Source organism: Dipteris shenzhenensis, chromosome 2 (assembly GCF_047967505.1).
Source record: "Dipteris shenzhenensis isolate YYH24624 ecotype China chromosome 2, Dip_SZ_1.0, whole genome shotgun sequence".
NCBI lineage: Eukaryota > Viridiplantae > Streptophyta > Polypodiopsida > Gleicheniales > Dipteridaceae > Dipteris > Dipteris shenzhenensis.
This window is the reverse complement of record NC_141597.1, coordinates 39390151-39411317: the sequence shown is the minus strand read 5'-3', so window position 1 is coordinate 39411317 and position 21167 is coordinate 39390151. Positions and strand designations below refer to the sequence as shown.

The 21167-nt window shown below is 42.9% G+C and overlaps 1 protein-coding gene across 2 annotated transcripts in view; it reads left to right on the top strand.

The window, feature by feature from the left end:
- Positions 1-20956, top strand: part of LOC147904742 (uncharacterized) — a 43043-nt gene extending 22087 nt beyond the window's left edge. The window contains exons 3-11 of one of the 2 annotated variants that reach the window (XM_087395320.1): positions 711-876; positions 965-1049; positions 3576-3624; positions 3762-3790; positions 12733-12786; positions 12918-12985; positions 13162-13272; positions 19450-19521; positions 20008-20956. In XM_087395320.1, the coding sequence (XP_087251446.1) occupies positions 711-876; positions 965-1049; positions 3576-3624; positions 3762-3790; positions 12733-12786; positions 12918-12985; positions 13162-13272; positions 19450-19521; positions 20008-20256 (883 nt within the window). In that variant the 3' untranslated portion in view covers positions 20257-20956. The remainder of the gene's footprint in view (positions 1-710; positions 877-964; positions 1050-3575; positions 3625-3761; positions 3791-12732; positions 12787-12917; positions 12986-13161; positions 13273-19449; positions 19522-20007) is intronic. The other variant, XM_087395325.1, reaches the window with a different exon arrangement.
- The last annotated feature ends 211 nt before the right edge of the window (positions 20957-21167 follow it).

Below are 21167 nucleotides of genomic sequence, written 5' to 3'. Positions count from 1 at the left end.
ATGTTCTTGCCTTGCCCTAAACTTGCTCAATAGCTTGACTAAGCAATGGTTTGCTGAGGAAGTCATAACCATAGCTTGACAGCAAAGTTATGTAAGAATTGCTGTTATGACACTTTGACAAGTATACTACTTCTGCTTGAACATGTAACTTTGCATAGGTTTCAACATAGGAAGTTGTTTTACATAATGGTTATCAAAACTATACTGCTTCTGGTTGAACGTGTAACTTTGCACAAGTTTCAACGTAGGAAGTTGTTTTACATAATTTTTAGTGATACTGGAGATACAGCTTTATGTTGTCTAGCTCTCCTTGCATGTAATTTTATTTTTTTCTGTAGAGTTAGGGTCTACAGTCTTACAACTATATGGTGGCTACCTTGATTTTGGTGGTATTCACAGCTACAAGGAGCTGCACATTTAGAAGATATTTTATGTTGCACCAATTTCTGCTACGTTGTGTCCTGTATAAGGATCATGTATATGAACTATCACATTATGTGATGTATGTGTTTTATATGTTTCTAAATTGAGTGTGGAGCTCTAAACACCATGTTCGTGCTGACACGAGTCTTGCTATTGCTTAGTGTTGACATATCTATTTGTTAAAATGATACTTTGAAGTACAATGCATAGGAATGGAGAAATAGTAAGGAATGAATTGTCTTCTTTGATTTTGAGGATATTAATACGTGTTTGTGCTGCTGTTTCAGTTGTATCATCTATCTCTTCTTTACAACAATACTTCCTTCCATTCACAACATTTACTCTGTAGAAGGAATTGCTCACACTATTGTTTCTGCTTGGTTAATCTTCAACGTTTTCTTCAACTATTTTTACTGCATCAAGACAGATCCTGGAAGTCCACCTGACTTTATTGTAAGTATGGTGCAACAAGGTGCTATTGCAAAGACTTGGCAAATGAAGGAATTCCACAAATTAGAGCTTTCATGTGGCTGTTTAACAGGATGTGGAGCAAGACCCAATGAACATAGGCTACAGAAAGGAGGCATCTGCAAATGGAGCCTTAGTATCTAGATGGTGCAAAAGTTGTAAGTTATTTTTTGTATTTATGACAATGGAATCTTTGGATGATTGCATTATTTGATGTCCATCAAATATTTTCTTCATTATGATGATCTAGGTACACATTCCTGCATATGGACTGAGTGTGTTTTTTTGGCCAAATATGAACTTGGCATAAAATGGATGAAGTTTAACACGATATTTCTAGCTAAGTATTAATATTGAAAACAATTTAGCAGCTTAAGAAACAAGTATGAGAAATCTTTGATTGCAAGGGTTATTTCCCTAAGTGGTGTAAAAAGACAATATCAATCTGCAAGCATGATTTTCCAACTTTGTGATGTGTCTTTCCTTGTCTGATGCAGTCCTTCAGTTGGGAATCCATCTTTTAAATCTATTATGTTTTAGGGTATGCTCTATCAATTTCTGTTTGTATTGTTTATGTGCTCTTAGATTTTGATGATGAAGTCATTACAGTCAATTTTATCCTTTTGTCCTGTGGAGCTGTTTTAGGAAAAGCAAGGCTAGTCCTTGAAAAGTAGTTCTTTATATGGAAAAGTAAGCTATGTATTGTAATTAGATGTGAATGCTAAGGATGTTGAGCTAGGTTTCTAAATACAAGACTGTTAAGGCTAGTCCTTGAAATGAGTTCTTTACGGAAAAACAAGCTATATATGAATAATTCTTTCTATCTTAAATGGTGCGTTGCCCTATCAGCTAGATTAAGATTTAGATGCTTGTTGGGGAGAGACTAAAATGAAAATGTTTAGACTTCACAAGCAGTTGTAGCTTGAATGAAGAGATTTTGGACTACCTTTTGATTAGCCTTTTCCTTTAGTGCTAGCCTTCATCATGGCTGAGTCTGCCCTTCACCTCCAGAGTGCCGACAGAAACTCAGTACGAAGACTTTGTATAAATGGATGCTCAAGTATGTGTGGGTGTGTGGATTTGTATGTGTGAGAGCATATTTTTATACTATGGTCTACACCCACTGTTGGGCGCTGATGACGTCAGTGGGGATGTCATAGTAGCTAGTCCCTGCTATGCATGATGGAGTTTATGGTTTTCAACCTTGTGAGTGACTATCATGAGATTGAAACTGCACTATGTTGTGTTTTTAGAGGATGAGTTTGGGAATGTTCCTGGATTCATCTAGGTATATAGGTATATATATGAATAACTCTTTGTAATTAGAGATGGATGCTAAGGATAGTAGAGCTATGCTAGTAAATACAAGGCTGTTTTAGAAAAGGAAGGCTATTATGGAAAAGCAAGCTATATAGGAATAAAACTTTGTAATTAGAGTTGGATGCTAAGGATAGTAGAGGTAGGTTTAATTACAATCCAAGGGCTCATTACTCTAGACATCTTGGGAGAGGAGGTCCCCCAGCTTGTAGACCTGTTGGCTGGGAGTAGTATCTTGGTGGAGGGGGCATGTGGTGTGTGACACATGATCTGACTAGCGAGGTGGCCTAGACCTCAAGCATGCTTTGAGGCATAGTACGTATGGCTGGGAGGTGAGCTTGCTAGTGCAAACATTAAGGGCTTGGTTATCATGTTCATTTTCTTTTCAGTATGGTTTCACAGATTGACAGATGCGCTTCAAGCAGAATACTGTTAATACTGTTTGCTGATCAGTGCCAATAGAGTTGCCTTTGAAATTGAATTGTGGCTAGGCTAGTGATTGTTATAGGTGCTAGTGCTGGATGTAGTATTATAGGATGCTTCTGTCAGACTCACCACCCAACCATAGAGACAATCCAAGCTTACCCCCTTGTTGGGAGGTTTAGGGTGGTCTCACTAAGGCAAGGCTAGTTGTAGAAATCCCGGCGTTTCTTATACCACCAAGACACACCCCTTAGGTGTACCTCTGACCACAATCCTTGGCACTCTAGAGTCTTGCCCAGGCTTAATGATCAGCAGCCTCCTAGTGTGAGTTAGCCTCGCTTATATAGCCTCAATCCTGTGCTATATTTAGCCAGGTTAACACTAATTGGTCTCCCTTTTGGCGTTTAGTTAATATCTAGCCCATTCAAGGGCTCCCCTAACCTCGATTGGTACAAGCTAGCCTTAGTTAGGGCCTGCTAATATGTGAGGGCGCTCCATTATGTCCATGCAATGACTCTTTGGTTTTGATAGAGTTCTTTAAACTTGTACCTAACTTGAATGGTGGTAGACCTTCTTACTGCTATTTGGCACATCTTATCTGATGGGAAAGATGTTTGCATTGTGTATAACGGAGAGTTACCTTCTTCACATCCTACAAGATATTCACTTTTTTGGGGGACAATTTTAAATTGCTGTAGAAATGATTTTTGTTGTGCCCTCCTACAGGCATCACACATGATAATGGTGATATTAAGCATATTCACCCGTGAATCTTAGTCATTCTGTTTTAAGGGCTCATATTTATATTACAAAAAAACTGTGAATGCCAAAGTTCATACCTCTTAAGCAAGAATTTGTCTACTGATGACATGGGTAAGTCTTCCTGGATGATTATTTTCACTTGTTCGTTGAATATTTTTCTTCTTGCCTTTGTAAATGACCAGGCCGGAAACCAAAGCCCCCAATGACACATCACTGCCACATATGCAGGAGGTATCTTCTTCCTCTTTTTATTGCAATTGCACCCTTGTTAATGCTGTCATCCTTTGCAGTCTGGAAAATATACATACTTGTTGAAGGGATACTGTTAGTCTTGTTTTAAGATCCCCCCCCCCCCCCTGCTGCTGCAGGTGCATTCTGAAGATGGACCATCACTGCCGTATCCTTTGATTTGTTTGGATTTGAGAACAAAAGGTGCACAAAGTTGTAGCTGCTGAAGATGTCCTTTGTTGGTTGAAATTCCTTAGAGAATTTGTTCATAACTCTAGGAAAGCCTTAGGTTCAACACAATCAAAGTTGACAATTCCTACAACACAATCCTTATCACATTTTGTGGGTGGATTTAGAAAATCATGAGAAAGAAAGTCTCATCACATGAGAGAGAAATTCTAAGCATCCAATTTTGTTTTCACAAGTAGGTATGTATGGATATATATATCTTTGTGTCTGTCTTTGCATTTCTTCTTCTAATTTTCTGCTTGTTTCTTTCTTTTTGCTATCAAATTTTTGTTGGTTGGTTACGATTTCAAAACTTTGTAAGCATTGGGTTTATCCAAGAGATTCCGAAATCTTTTAAAACCCAGATGGCAGCTCATGCTTGAGTTATTTTTCTTCTTTTTCATTTTCCTCATTCACTCATTTTTAATATTTTTTTCCTTTGTTCTTTTGCTTGTTCTATAAAAATTATAATTTGTAAGATTGGATATATTTTAGTCTTATGAAGTATATATTTTAGTATTTGTAAGATTGAAATTCCTGTTGAGGCATAGTGACCCAAAAACGTGTTTCATCAGGTCAAAATGTGAGGAAACCTTTCTATCAAATGTGCAAAATGTAGCAATTCCAGATGAAATGTTATAAACAATGTTTTTTTCAAAATAAAAAATTTCGGATGGTTTTTGTCTTGCTTTGTTTTTTTGTGTGTTTGTGTGTGTATGTATGTGCAGTGTGTACTATAGTCTATATATGTGCACTATTTTTTGTATGTGTTTATGTTTTTGTTTTTTTCATCATGCGTATGTCTGTGCATCGTACACTATATAGTATGCGCGTGCGTGCATGTGACTGTGTGCGCGTGGTGTATGTATGAAGAGAGAGAGAGAGAGAGAGAGAGAGAGAGAGAGAGAGAGAGAGAGTTTATAAAAGTCTTTGAAAGACCGATGGGTCTATGAGACTGTGAAAAACTTGGTACAAACCAGCTGTGAGGGTGGAGCTACTAAACGAGCATCCACACCAATGTAGAATGCAGAATGCAAAAATGCAAAATGATAGTACTAAATACAACATAGTCCAGAGTCAGTGACCTGACTACAAAGAAACCTCATCATCATCATCATCATCATCATCATCGCCATCAAGACATTAGGGTGGATGAGGCAATGGAGGCATGAAATCGGTGATAGAGTGTTGTTGGTTGGTCACGGGTGCGTGACAATAGTCATGGCTCTGCATCTAACAAGGACCACCGTAACCCCTTTTTGGTCGGGCTCCAACTCTGAACAGAGTGGGGATGTCTGTAAGTGTAATTTGCACGTCAATCCTCTGTCTGAGCTGTTGGGTCACTGGCTTTGGATCGCGATCATGTCGAAGCCTTGTCTCGTGGTCGTCCATGTGATCTGGCAGGAAGAACTCCGTGATAGAGCTTTGAGAAGGATCTGCTAAGGAAGAAGTCTGCTCCTATCTCCATGATCGAAGTATCCTCTCGTAGTGCCTAACTACCTCTTGGATGAAGCCCGCCAAACATCTCTGGTTTGGGTAGGAGAGGAACCGGGACAAAACCCCAAAACTATTGTTGGAGATATCATAGTCAAAGAGTGTGGTGATGTGATGTGATGTGTGTGTAGTACTAGGTGATCTAGTACTAGGTTATGTGTGTGAGTCTTGTGTGAGTGCCACGTGTCATCATGGGACTTATCCCGTATGCACTAGGTGCTAGAGTGTGTGAGAGTAGCCTATATAAAGGCTTGTACTTCACTTGTCACGATACACTTGATGAATGAATGAGAGCTTTTCATTGTGTCTTCATTTGAGCATTATTTCCTCACTCCCTAACACTCTCTCTCTCCCTTCACCATGTTTCTAACATGGTATCAGAGCCACCTTCAATAGCTGCCACGCCACCCTTGCTCTAACCCTAATTCGTGACTCTTGCCCTAACCCTAATTCTGCTTCAGCCGCCTCTCCTATGCAGCCTGCTCATTTCCGTCTCTAGCTGCCTCCTTCTCCATAGCTTGCTGCCTCAATTCTGCCTCTATCTGCCCCTCCTTGCAGCCATTTTGCATTCGTTTTTGACCTTACAGCCAGTGGAGCACTAGGCGCCCTATTCCATGCTGGCTTGTGCGTTTTCTTGGAGGTACCTGCAACATGTGAAGGTTTTCGACACCAAACCTGTCTTTTATTGCTGCTGCTGTGAAGTCGGCCACTTGACAGCATTCTTTCCAATATTTCGAGGTTTTTGAAGGTTTTTTCGACCTGTTTTGAGGCTGCTGTTGCATTTTCGAGCTGTTTTGAGAGTGCTGCAACAGCAGCATTTTCGGAGCTTTTCCTGGCTTCCAGCTCATCTATAGCCATTTTTCATTGTGGTGGCCTACTACAACATTTAGAGTTGTTCTAGGGAGCCGCCCTTCACTTCAGAGAACTATTGTTGTGCTTTGGTACACCTACACACGTGCTACAGCATCTTGGTGTACCTTGGAGCTGCCTTGCTGAGCTGCTTCACAAATTTCGAGATCTATTTTTGTATTTGGAGCACCTACAGCCGCCCATATCTGCCCACTTGCATACGTGGATGCTGCTATTGCATTTTGGAGTCCTAGACCAGCCGCCATACTTGCTGGTTCTTCAGCTAGTGCTGCAAGTTTGTTCCCTCAGTTTGCACACATGGAGCCTCGCCCTTGTGGTGAAGATCAATCTGCACAAGTCTCAGCTTGGGATGAGAAGAATGACAAGGCACTAGTACTTATTGGTGTGAGGTCGGCTAACAAACTACTTCATCATCTTGACCTCACTGCTTCAGCCAAGGAGACACTGGACAAGCTCGGGAATATATACGCCACATCTACTGGACTTGAGGAGCAAGCTCTATTTGCTATAGTACATGATCTATCGCTCTCTGAGGTGATAGATGATGACCAATGATGCCATGTGTGTTTGTGTTGAGTCACATCAAGGTTCTCAGCCTTGAGTTGTCCCTATAAATTGAATATATTTGGAGTCATTAAGAGGTACTCTGCCTTGGGTTGTTCCCCAAAAATGCTTGTATTGTATTTCACTTTGGTTGATGGTATACACCACCCAGTTCAAAGTAAGGGGGGATGACGAGTGATGGTTTGCCCTTGCCGGTCGCAAGCTGACTGAGAAGTCACTATCACACGCGAGGTGTTGGATAGTTGGACTTGCTCTTTGCAGTATTGCGGTGGAGGGGGGATCGGTCTACTCTTGCGTGCTGGATCTCACATCTCTTTGCTCTGAAGGGGGGTGTTGGAGATATCATAGTCAAAGAGTGTGGTGATGTGATGTGATGTGTGTGTAGTACTAGGTGATCTAGTACTAGGTTATGTGTGTGAGTCTTGTGTGAGTGCCATGTGTCATCATGGGACTTATCCCATATGCACTAGGTGCTAGAGTGTGTGTGAGTAGCCTATATAAAGGCTTGTACTTCACTTGTCATAATACACTTGATGAATGAATGAGAGCTTTTCATTATGTCTTCATTTGAGCATTATTTCCTCACTCCCTAACTCTCTCTCTCTCTCTTCCTCTTCACCATGTTTCTAACAACTATCTTTGAAGAGGCAATAGAAACACCCTCGAATCTCATAGTAAACAGGGCACCTGAAGATGAAGTGCTCCTCCGTCTCAACCTCCTGTATGTTGCATAATGTGCATATGCGCCTCTCCTTGGGTATGCCCTCTGCTCTGTCGCTCTCAGTACGAAGTCTATGTGAAGAGACCCGAAACTACCCAATAGAGATCCTCAGTGAGTGGGGTAGGTGGATCTGCATATATCTTGGTGGGTCAATGAAACCCTCCTGTGTGATGTGCAAGCAGTGATCTATGTAGAAGCTGAGCTTCACTGGGAGCTTGCTCGGTCCCAACCAGATCCAGAATGTGTGTAGTTGCAAGAGATCCTCATAGATTACCTGATTGACCTCATGTGACAGGAGGGGAGAAAACGGAGCATCCATAATATACTGGAAGGGAGGGAGTCCATCCATGTGGAGTCATAGTTGCTCAAACCATCTCTCAATGCGTGCATACCAGCATCTTTGGTCCCCTCCTGCTGAAAGTGCCATAGAGGAGGACAAAGCTAGCCAAGGTAGTCTGCTGCGGCCAGAAGTGTAATCCCCGTACTCTCTGACTCGGTGCAGATACGTGATAACCTGAAATGCAGCATCTAGCTGTAATGGGGATGACCCAAACTCAGCCTGAATGATCTTGTGAGGAACGGAGAGCTTATCATGAATCATCTGCGATAGCATGAGAACCTGTAGCCGCTCTACACGAGCCCACTCTGTATCCGACAAGTCTGGCCCCCAACAAGGACTTCCATACATCCCCGTTGGGGGGCGGACCAAGGAGTCAAAAAGCAGTCCCTCAGTCCGTGGATCCTGAAAGTGCGAGCGGAAGCACTGTCTGATTCTTCGCTCGGCTATTATGAAGTTTCCGGCATTCTTCACTTCCCTCTTAGTGAAGAGGGTGCAGAAGTGGGACGTGGTATATGTGAGAGGTTAGGGATTGGCTGATTTGGGATGTCATATAGTGTGTGTGCATAGTAATGCCATACCTAAGTGTCAGTGAGAGGTGAAGGGGATCGTTGTGACGCCAAAAATTGATATTTTTTATTTGGCATTAGTATTGTTTTCTTCTATGTTTAATAAGAGTTTGAGTATCAAGTGAGAGCCTAGCGGCTCTCACTTATTTCTATTTTCTAAGATATTGTATGGGATTGAGAGGATGAGTGGAATGGATCATTGTAAATACCATAGGAATGAATTATAAATACCTTGGTATGGGGTGAGAGTTATTTGTGTATGGGATATTATGGGGTTTTTAAAATAGGAAGAGTGAGTCATATAAAGAGGTGGGCTCATGTCCATGTGTTCCAATAATATATGAGAGACCACATGCCAAGCGTGTGGAAGGCATGTGGAAGAGTATGGAGTCAAGAGGAATCCTTCTAGAATTCCTATGTGGAATAAGGAGGATGTGGACAAGAGAGGGTCCCTATGGGCTCCATGTAGGGAGACTCTTGACTTTCTCAATATTTTAAGAGTCTTGAGCATCTTTTGATGGGACACATGGCAAGACTAGCGAAAAAGGACATGGATGATGACATACGGGCTTATGTGATTGATGGGGAAAGGAATCTACAGGCAGCAATTGTAAATGGGTGAAGGAGGGTGGCAAAATCTCTATAAAAGGAGTCCTCCTCTCCCTTGTTCATGATCTCTTCCACCATTAGGCCTCATGTTGCTGTAGCTCTAGTCTCCTCAAGTCTCTTCCACGAGCCTTCTCTCGCTCTTGTAGATATTCTCTTATGTAGACTCTTGAGTCCATCTCTCTCTAGTTCTTCTCTCTCTATGAGTAGTCTTGGAGCTTCCGCTCCCTCTTGTACGTATGAAATCTCTTCTTCTCCCTTGTGTTTGTAGTATTTTGAGTTGCATTGGAGTGGAGTCTTACTCTATTGGTAATGAAGGTCACTTCAGGTTCTCTCTCTTGAGTGTCTCTTTCCTTTTTCCATTGTTTTCTCGATATATATCAATTCATGTCATATTGAGCCGCAAGATCTTCTTTCAACAACGTATCACTCTTCTCTTTGGCGCAGACCGGTTTGCTGAGATTATGGCCTTCGCTGATCCTTTCCTTCTCCCTATACTTGAGTACATTACTTGGGATGTTACCATCTTCATTCTCATATAAGGGAGGATAGTATGGTGTGGTCTCTTGGTATAAAAGCTTCTTTTAAATGTCTCTTTTTCAGTGATGTTCCAACGAATGAAATCTAGTTTCTTTCTACGTACCAGTCGATGATACTCGCGTGGCATCTCTAGTTCGCTCGGAAGATTGTTTTTGGCTGCGAATTTGAGATGACGGCGTAAAGCCTTACACTCATCATCATACTAGCTATTACAAGGTGGAGGGCGGGTGGAGCGAGTGGTGTGAGGGAAAGCGTGAAGCACAGCGTCATGTAGTGAGCGAGTGATCAGGGCAACGTGATCTTCTAATAGGGGTATGAAGTCAATAAGAAAGAAAGAAAGAAAGAAAGAGAGAGAGAGAGAGGATCCCAATTTCTTTGTTCTCTGGCTGCTGGTGGAGTGAGCAAGTCCACAAGGATCTTGGTGATGTACGAGGCTGCAGTGGCATAAGAGCTGTGATACAGTGCTGGCGACAATCAGTGTATGGTTTGTTGTAGTCTCCTAGCTGTGGTTGCGTCAGAACTGTCAATTTGTCACACTTGTCGGTCGTACCTCTAGTCTGGTGAACATGAAGGAAAGATTCCCAGCGCGTCGACTCGCTGACAAGTCTGGTGTGTCTCGCTTTGGGCCTCGGCTACTATGTTTCCTACTTAGTGATCACACTTTGGGTGGAATCTGGTTGAGTGTCATGATCTCGTCTATGCACCTTGAGTAGATGGTCTTTGTGTCATACGGCCTCATTAATGAAAGTCGCCAAACATCTTCAGTAACACAAGAGGTTGGAGAGGTGTCGAACTTGTCCCTGAAAAGACAGTGGTAACAACCTCAAATCTCATAGTACACAGGGCATGTGAGAGCAACGTGCTTCTCTAACTCAATTTGTCCTTGAGTGCTAGCCCTTCACCTCCGGAGTGTAAACTCAATACCCTGACTTTGTATAAATGGATGCTCAAGTATGTGTGGGTGTGTGGATTTGTATGTGTGAGAGCATATGTTTATACTATGTTCTATACCCACTGTTGGGCGCTGATGATGTCAGTGGGGATGTCATATTAGCTATTCCCTCCTATGCGTGATGGAGTTTATGGTTTTCAACCTTATGAGTGACTATCATGAGATTGAAACTGCAATATGTTGTGTTTTTAGAAGATGAGTTTGGGCATGTGCCTGGACTCATCATCTAGGTATATGCCCTCAACATGCTGACTCTTAGTTTGTAGTTGTTGCGATAAAACACAAAACTATCCGATTGATATTCTCAAACAGTGGGGGGAGGTGGACTCCTCTGATATCCATAAGTACTGGTCCATATAGAAGCTGAGCTTCGCAGGATGCTCGCTGGGGGCTAACCGGGTCCTGAATGTGTGTCATTGTAGGAGATCCTCCGAGATAACATGTTTAGCCTCGTGGTGAGTGAGTAGAACAGAAGGGGCCTCAAGGCTATATTGAAAGGGAAACAATCTATCTCTCAAACCATTTGTGTGTACATGGGTACCAAAACCTATGATCGCCCTTAGTTGCTAAAGCGAGCCACGATAACCTGCATTGGCCTGTGGTCGAGGAACCATAATCCGTGATTCGGTAGAGGTATCTGATATTTGGCATGCTGCATCAAGGTATAGTGGAGGTGCCCCGAACTCAACTAGAACGATTTCATGTGGGACTGATGGCTTACTGTGGATCATCCGTGACAATAAGGGAACCCAGAGCCTCTCCATTCACGCCCAATTTACCTCTGATAGGTCAGGCCCCAGCAAGGACTGCCATGCTTGCCTGCTGGCCGGACCAAGAAGTCAAAGAGAAGAGACTTAGTATGTGGATCTTGGAAATGAGAGTGAAAGCACTGCTGCTTGAGTCTAGCAAGTGCGGTGTATCCCCTGCTCAGTCAGTCCTCCATCCTTGGTTGAATTGTGAAAATCGGGCTGGAGAAAAGAACCTCAACTATGTATAGGATGTGATGACCTCCACCGGCAATCCTGCGCATGGCTGCTTGGGACGTGTTGAAGATCATGGCCTTGGTTTTATCAAGGTTGACCTCCACATCATGTGTCTTATAGAAGGTATGGAGTGCATTCAAGTGTCGTTGTATGCCCTTTGTTGAAGATGACAGTAAGACAACATCGTTTGCATCGAGGAGGATCTAGGTCAAGGAGCAAGCACGAGAGAGAGAGAGAGAGAGAGAGAGAGAGAGAGAGAGAGACATTAACGTCTGCAGGAGGCCTCGCGGGCCCATACAGACCACTGTGAGCCGGGGCAAAGGGCTCACTAAGGCCCTTGCTGAGTACTAAAATGCATACTAGTACAAAATAGCAAAAAAGTAGCAAAATAGCATGAGGGTGGCATGAAAATATCGAGTGCTCAGAGCTAGAGTCCCAAGTGCATGAACCGGCTCCATGTATCCAAGCTCCATGGTGGCTCTCTGATGAGATGCAAAGAGCGAACACGAGAGCGAGAGAGAGAGAGAGAGAGAGAGAGAGAGAGTCTCCATATATGATAGACTTTATATATTAATAATTATGCATACAATATTTTATATACTTTATATATAATGTGTTTTTGATGTATAACTAGAGTGCTTTCCTAGGCGAAACTCCAATCAAAATCTCGAAATAATGTACCAGGTTGGCTTTCTTCCAGAGACTGCAAAAAATTATGAAGTGAAACAGGTCTGGCACATAACTTGCTTGGGGAGAGAATTATGAACGTCCAAGGCTTCACGTATGTTATATCAAAAGACTGCTCCACTCCATAAGCTCAACAAATTCCAAGTCCTTCTATGCTTGCCCAAAATTATCAAACAATCAAATTAGCTCATTGATTAATATAACATCATCTTATAAATTCGCCCACAGCCTTTCGAACCACTTGATTGACACCTCAATCCAAGAAATGCTTAGTGAAGCACGCATGTAAAAGTTTCTGCAATGCTGAAATAAACATTGTCAATTGTTCTATAGGCAATTGCACTGCCTTGATGTTTTAGACTTTGTGATGAATTTGATGTGATCATCTTAAAATATTTCTTTTGACTAAAGGTACGTTTTGATGTTTTCTGCTAAGATATACAATACCATCAATTAGATCAATCTCTAGTTCTTTAGGAAATTGGAATTTGATCTGATGTCAATGTTACAAACAAGCATTTTACAATTGGAAATAGTATTTGAAAGCCTTGACATGATAGCTTGGATGCACAACTGTATTGGGTTCTACAATTACAGGTTCTTCTTTGTTTTCTGTATGTATCATATTCTTGACTGTCCTTATTTTATTTTTACAAGTGTGATTCCTGTAGATAGTTATTTTGTGATTCCTGTAGATAGTTATTTTGTGGGTGGGAAAAAGAGGCTATTGACACTTTTTCTGCAGTGTTCTACATGTGGATAGGGTGTGGTTATACAATGTACATGGCTTCTATTCCTTTACAGGAAACTGATGTAAGTCTATGTGCATCTAGAATTGTCCATGAGTGGAAAGGCAGGCCCCAATCGTTGATTGTAACTAGGCTTAGATGGTTCCTTTGGCAAATGCGCTAGGATTCTTGTTTCTTAGGGGAAACATTATTACTCATATCACTGCTTTTTCCACAAATGATGTACTGTTTGTCATGCAGGGTGATGAAGAGCACACAGGTGTACTCTTTACCTTTGTGGTTGCCCTAGCTGTGTTTTTCTCCTTGACTGGCCTGTTCTGGTTTCATGTGTATCTGGTCACATCAGCACAGGTTAGTCATGGTCTAGATCCTTAAACTCTCTCTCTCTCTCTCTCTCTCTCTCTCTCTCTCTCTTAATTGGCATTGCATGCATTGTATTGTACGTTGTCTCATAGACCCTATTCTTTCGAAGATGTCAATAAAATGTTTTCTTGTCTAATCTCCTCGGTCCTGCCTCCCATTGTGTGGGCCTCCAGTAGGTAATGAGCCACAACTCATTGGTCTAGTGAATCTGAAGCCTATCAAAGAGAGCCTTCCTCTTTGTGAAGTAAAGGGACGGTTTTCTGCCCAAACATGTATCATACTAGAAAGACATATGAATAGTTCACATAACGGCCATGCAAATACACATGCATGGCCTGGTACAAAAAGGGGATAAGAAAGAGAGATATACAGCCCAATGTGCAAGGAGAAGGAATATCATGCCAATGGGTGAAAACTGCGGACAGGCCATCTAATTGCATAAGACTGTTGGTTGGACCATATAATATTGTGTCAAGAATCTCAGGGAAAGGCAGGAGTAAGTTTAGCCAATGCTTACAAGAAATCCATCATCATACTACTGTTGATTCGGCCACTAATGCTACACCAAGTAGCATGGATCCGACTATTGAACAAACCGCTAGTGCATATGGTCAATGTAGCAATGTGTCCGTTCACCTGTCACGAGAGAAAGCTAGCTAGAAAGTAGCCGTATATACATGCATGATCCCAACTCCTTCCCCTGATACCCCAACTACTCGTCCATCATCCTAAACTTGTAATCCCTCAAATCAAAGAGTAAGGGGCTTCACTGCTCCTCCCCTGTGGAAGCAAAGTTGTAAGCCCCAAAAAGGATGGGATGGGCTCCCAACTGCAGCAATGGAGCCCCCTTTCTGGGGCTGCAACATGAGAACTCACACCTCTAGTGCAAGCGGGTAGGCATTTGGAATGTGTCAGGGCATGGCTGCCTGAAATGCTATGAAAGGGGCTGTTGTGGGTGGAGAGAGAGGGGAAGACTCCTGCGTCGGACGAGGAGTCACGCCCTAACTCTATGAGGAAGAAGGCTAGGTTGAGACGATGAAGCCGCACTTGGGGGCCTGGATAGAGACGGACGTCGAGCAGATGGTGAGGTGGAGGGGGGTGGGGGGGGGAGGCGACGGTTGTGGGGAGAGTAAGAAAGTGGAGGCTACGGCGTCAGGAGGAGGGATAAAGAAGAGGTAAGGGAGATGGGAGGGGGATGGGTGGTGAGCCCTGACTTCGCAGTCATTGGTAGCAGTGGAGGGGGGATAAGGCGAGGGAGAGAGGACAGAAGTGGAGGCGGCATGAACAATGGCGAAAGAGGGGGGATGGGAGGAGGGGATTTGGGGGTGGGGGCTAGGGGGGACTGGGTGATGAGGGCTGGGGGGTCGGTGGGAAGGTGCACTTCTTCTCAGTGTGAATTCATGAATCGGTCAAGAACCCTGGGGGCGATAAGGAGAACCGGGTCTATTGAAAGATTGAAGAAGACCTCCCCTTTAGGTGTTTGAGGTCAATCTGTAGGGGCTCCCTTAGCCTGTTCCTGTAGAGGCGTGGGGGATGATGACGGTCCTCACCCTTGCTTGTTGAGCGACGTGCTTGGTGTCTGTGATTCTTTGCAGCTTGTTGGCCTGGTTTTCCTTGATCCGCCGAAGTCCAAGCACATTCGTAAGGCTTAACCCAAGGAGTTTTTGTCTCATGCTAGTGCCTATTTGTGTGCATAGGTCTGGATGCATGCCCCCCCCGTTGCTGTCTTGCACAACGCTCAACCTGCTGCAAGGGAAGGCTCTCGCAAGATGCCCCATCTCTCTGCAGTGAAGGCACTACTGGGTTTCTTGAAACCTTGACCCTGTGATGGAAGGAGCCCCCATCCAAGGTCTGCAAAAGGATCGCCTTAAGTTTTTGGATACTTTGCTATCACCCTAAGTCGAGGGACCCCGTCATCTGCCAAAACTATGGCTGCTGTTGGTGGAGACTTACCCTCCGATAGAAGGCAGAATGAGTGATACTCCTTCAAAAGGTCGGGGAACTTGAGGGCCAGTAGAAAGCGTGGCACATGGTATGTCGAATCCATGTAATTCATCACAAAGCCATGGCACCATGGTATGAAGAACTCTACATGTGGGCCAAGTAAAATCAGGCTCTACTCCACAAGGGCCTAGGTGATATCGTTGAGCTCAACTAGAGAAGAAAGACACCTCCCTTATAGATGGTGACCTCGTGGAAGTGGTCACCCTCTATCGTCAAGTTTACCTGAATCCAATCTTTAATTTGGCTCCTCGTGGGCGAGAAACTGCAAGCTGCATGTGCTGCTTGTCCTCCATGGAGATGGAAATCCGAATGGATGTAGGAGTCGAGGGAGCTGCCATAAGAGCTCTTTCAGCGAGGGGGGCTTGGGAAAGGCGGGAGGGGGGGAGATGTCAAGAGGAGAGGAGAGCTCGCTGGAGCAGCAGGGATGGTGGAGGAATTACCTAGTGATTGGGAAGAGCCTAACTATGATCACAGCCAGATCCTAACTATCATCCTTTACGAGGGAGGAAGTGACATCATAAGTCATTACCTTTTACATGAGGATCATCGTGTCCCGGTATATTAGACAGCACCTGTGGCCTTGAGGGCAAGAGACATGAATTACTTGGCATGGAGGCCCCCAATCCAATGCTATACATGTCAAGGTCCACATAGGGCAAGAGAATGAACATATAAGGGCGCATCAAACCCTCCCGTATCATGCTTTAAATGCCAGGGGCTGCACTTTTTACAGGAGTCTCCTTACAAGGACCTCACCCTAGTAGTGCCCTCCTCAACCGGTCCCACGCCCCTATGCGTTGGATGCGGAGTGGAGCATTTATATAAGGATTGTCCCCGTTCAGAATGATAGTTGGTTGCAGGCTATGCAAGCTGAATTGGATTCTATCTATTAGAATAACACTTGGGAGTTGTGTGATTTGCCTCCTAGCAAGAATGCCATTGGAACTGGGTAGGTTTAGAAGATTAAACAGAAAGCTGATGGTTCGGTGGACTGTTACAAAGCCCGTCTTGCTGCCAAGGGCTATGCTCAGCAGCAAGGCATTGACTTTGAGGAGACTTTTGCTCCCACTTCTAGGATCACTACTATTCGCATTGTTATTGCCTTTGCTGCCCACTTTCATTGGGAGGTACATCAGCTTGATATCAAGACAGCTTTCCTTCATGGGCATTTGCAGGAAGAGGTCTATGTTTTCCAACCTCTTGGCTTTGATGTTGAAGGTTCTGAAAGCAAGGTATGCCACTTAAAGAAAGCCCTCTATGGATTGAAGCAGGCACCTCAGGCTTGGTATTCCAAGATACATACTCATTTGCTCAAACTTGGCTTTCATAATAGCCCCACAGAGGCTACCCTTTACATCCACAAGAGTGGGACAGATTTGCTGATTTTGGTCCTTTATGTGGATGACATGCTTGTGATTGGGACACATGCTAAGCAAATTGCAGATTTTAAGCTTGATTTGCAGAAGACATTTGCTACGTTTGATCTTGGTCTTTTGCACTACTATCTGGGCATCCAATTTGCTATTAGTGAGGTGGGTATTTACGTCCTTCCTAACAAGCTTCTTCTTTACTTAGCCAAAGCTTTGGAAAGGGAGATTCTGATTTAACATATCTGTGTGCTTCTAGATCTCTGATGTAGGGGCATTTTGATGTCACAATCCAAGTATATTGGACAGCTTTTGTAGCGTTTTTAGTTTAAGGATTGCAAACCAGTATCCACACCATTCAAGCCTAGTTTTCAATTCTCTTCTGAGGATGGCTGCATGTGATGCCACTCTCTATCAGCAGGCAGTTGGTTGTTTAATTTACTTATGCTATACGAGACGTGATTTACAGTATGCTGTCTCATAGTTGAGCAGATATATGCATAGCCCCTACGCACCATTGGCATGCCGTGAAAAGTGTCTTCAGGTATCTCAAAGACACTCAGCATTTGGACCTCCTTTATGAGGCTGATTCTTCACTTGTTATGCATGGATTTACTGATAGTGTTTGGACACCCGTGTGTCACATAGTGGTTCATGCTTGGTACTTCATGCATTTCTTGGTTCAAAGTCAGTTGCTACTTCTAGCTGTAAGCTGACTACAAAGCAGCTTTTACAGCTATAGTGGAGTGTGTTTGGCTTCGAAAATTACTTGCAGATCTTTATGCACGTCATACTGCTCCTACCGTCATCTTCACTGATAGTCAGAGTGCTTTGGCTGTTGCACAGAATCCTGTTTTCCATGGTCACACAAAGCATATTGAGGTTCACTATCACTATGGCAGAGAGAAATTATCAGTAGGTGATATTCAGTGTCTTATGTTCCCATTGAAGACAACTTGGCAGATCTTTTTATGAAGGCTCTACCTCGACCTAAGTTTGAAGCTTTTCAGCAAGCTTTAAACTTAGTACCTTTTGTGACTCGATCTGTTGTGCTCTGTACAGTCATAGGTTGCTATATCCCTATAGGACGAACATGTGCAACCATGACTTTAGATATTGTCTTCATCTAGGCCTTTGTCTAGGGTAGACAAGTACACTTGAAGACCTCCTCGAGGACTCGCCTTGGTCTTGGTTGTGGATGGGTGAAGAAGGTGTATTCCTTCGGCTTGACCTACTATTCACGAGCAACGCTCACTCAAACTTGAGAGTCCCACCGTGATTGCAAAAAATTGGTGGAATTGTAGTCCACTTGGTTGGTCTCTATGGTGACGATGAGTATAGTGGAGACACAGCCAATGTCGTACAATGAAATACAAACTTTCTATATTACACTCAATAGACAATGTCACACCATGAATGAAAGATCCCAACCTATCTGAGAACACACATTGTATGAGACAAAGAGGAAAGACAATGAGTCAAGCTCCTTTGTTGCTACACAGAGTACACCAATTATAGGACACTCATGCGTGTTGGTGCGCAGGGAGTCGAAGGCACTCAGCTGCACTCCCTCACTGTCACCATCTCACACAATGGAATGCCCTGAATGGAACCATCCACACTTGTGTCAAGGTCATTTATCCACCCTCTGTGACCGCTGCAATCTTGGTTTTACACTTGAGGAGTGGATGGCACCTGAACAACCAAGGACGTGGGCACATCCAAACCTTAACCAAGACGTGTGTACATGGGCCTTGACCATGGCATGGCCTCAAATATGCATAAGAAGTCATCAAAGGAGAAGGCCTCCTAAACCATGTACAACTTTTATGCATTAAATGCAATCTCAGGCTGCGAAGCATGGAAATTTCTCCCACTAAATCTCTCAACCAATAGAATGGTTCATACTATGCTAAGAGGAACTGGCCATCTCTTCATAGCTGGGCGAAGCTCTCAGGTTTTAGCAGAAATCATCAAACTCAGCTATGATGCGATACTGAAGGGAATTGCTACCTGAATACGCGTTCAGGGACTACTTTGTCTAATGCATAAACTATTTGAATCTCACAAGCATTAAAAGTACTTATGCACTATCAAAATAGATGCTTAATACCATGCTAAGAGGAGCTGGCCATCTCTTCATAGGTGGGCAAAGCTCTCAGGTTTTAGCAGAAATCAGCAAACTCGGCTATGATGCCATACTGAAGGGAATTGAATCTTTGTGCTACCTGGTAATGCATAAACTATTTGAATCTCACAGCATTAAAAGTACTTATGCACTATCAAAATAGATGCTTAATAATTGAATTTGGGGTTGTTTAGAGTGAGTTATCTCCAATCTGGTTATTTTGCAAGTTGTTTAAGTATCATAATCCGAGAAAGGTCCTTTGTGTTTGCATCTCTGGCATCTAAAGCATTCGTGATTTTTATTTCTTCACTAGAAAAGGTTTGACTTGAGTGGTCACATGAAGTTTCTTCAGCAACTTAATTTTGTTTAGTTTAGTCAATGTGACGTCCAGGAATGGATGCCATCAATGTAGACTTGTATCTCTTTTGCTTTAACTTGACCTCATTACCTGAGTTAGGAGTCACAAATTTTTTGCAATGCAAGATACTTTTGGATTTGCTATGGACAGTGTCCTGTTAAGGTCTAAGCATAAGCTGGGCTTCACTTTTTGCAACTCTGAATTCAAATGCTATGGGAAATACTCCTGCGTACATCAAGATTATCTTCCGGTTTCTTCATTTGTTTCATTGATTAAGGTGCCCTTTTTTTCTTATTGTCCCTCTGTAGACAACAATTGATTTTTATGCCTACCGTCGGCGAAGGCGACAAGCCAGGCTGGAAGCGAGAGAAAAGGGAGAGGTAAAATGTCTTTATATACACTAATTTCTGTTTAGTGTACTATTTGTTCCTTGATTCCTTCTGATTGCAATAATGAGGTCTATCTACAAAAATTTGGGAAAAGGTTGCCTGGTATTCAAAGATGTATCACAGATCTATCTCCTGATTTGGTTAATAAACATGCATAGAGATTGACGGCGGATCTGGCTGCTTTAGAAGCACTGTTTTTGTCATTCTTAGTTTAGTTTCCTGCATGATGAACTTTTCTTTTCAACATTGAAGCATTTATGGAAGCTTGATGCTACCTGTCACTTGGACTCGCGGGATGTGTAACCCTTTTGAAGTTATATCTGTGTTGAAATGGTGCACTTCTGAAATTGGCATGCTTTATTCTCTTTTGCTGTCTGTTCTTTTGTTCTTGATGCACATTGAGGATGCTATTTCCTTGTTTTTCAAAGGAGTTGTGTTTGTACTTGGATGAGTAATAAGAATTTTCTTCCTGGACAGATACCTGTTGTGCCCAATTATGTAAATGCCTATGACCTGGGAAAAATACAAAACTTGCGCACTCTCTTTGATAGAGGTGGTGCCTACTGGTGGTTAGTGATGTTTTTGCCACATAAGTATCCTCCGAAAGGAAATGGTATTCATTTTATGCACAGAAATGCAGATTGGAATCCAGGCATTTTCCCCAGGACCACAACTTTGGCATCGACACAGAAAATGGTAGAGGTAAGTATTAGTGGGTCTCATTGAAAGATGAGCACAATACAAGAAGTTAAGACTTGGAGATTGGAACTTCATCCTCCTGGATGGCAAGCTTATAGAGAAGCATGGATGTTCAGAAAACTCATTGCATACCCATTAGTGATAATGTGCTAAAACAGTGTTATGTTTGCTACTAAAAGACCCTCTGTAATCTTTGAGAGATGGGAATGAAAATTCTGAGTTCTAAGGTGAAGACTCAATCTTGTTGTTAGTCCCGAAGCACTGCATTGATGAACACAGCTACCACCTTTGTCTTTACTCACAGGCCAACTACCATAGGTTGAAGGCAATATCTTTATTCATCACCAAAAGAAGTATCACCGAAACCAGCTCTTAAAAAGAAATTTCCTACACCAGCATGTTGGAGTGGAAATTTTGATCCCTGGAACTAAGTAGCAACCCTGCTGAACCAGAATTGGTGAGGCTTTGATTCGCTTTCGATGCTAGAGAGAGTTATTTTGTTCCACCTTGTGAATTCTATTAAGTCCAGTCCTCTGCTCCAGCCTAACCACAGCCTGGCTGACAGGGTCCTTGGGTTTGTCCTCCTTGATTAGTCAGTATTGATGGCTGCGCACAACCAAGCGGCTTTGAAGGTTACGCTTTGCTTAATTCGATTTTCTGAAAACAAATAACAGTAGCACAGTGACTTTGAGCCCTGGATCTTACTTTCAAATTGGCATTAAGATCATTTGAAAGTGCCAAAAGTTTGTTGGATGCTATCAAACAAACAAATGGATCTTTTTTCTCTGCTATAAAAAATAGTGGAGACAAAAGGAGTATAAATAAATTCATGCTATTTGCATCTAAAAATGTCCTCTGCTACTCAGATCTGATCTCCTACACAACACAGGTAGTTCTCATGAATGATTAAACTTGATAAACAATGAATAAGTCACCTT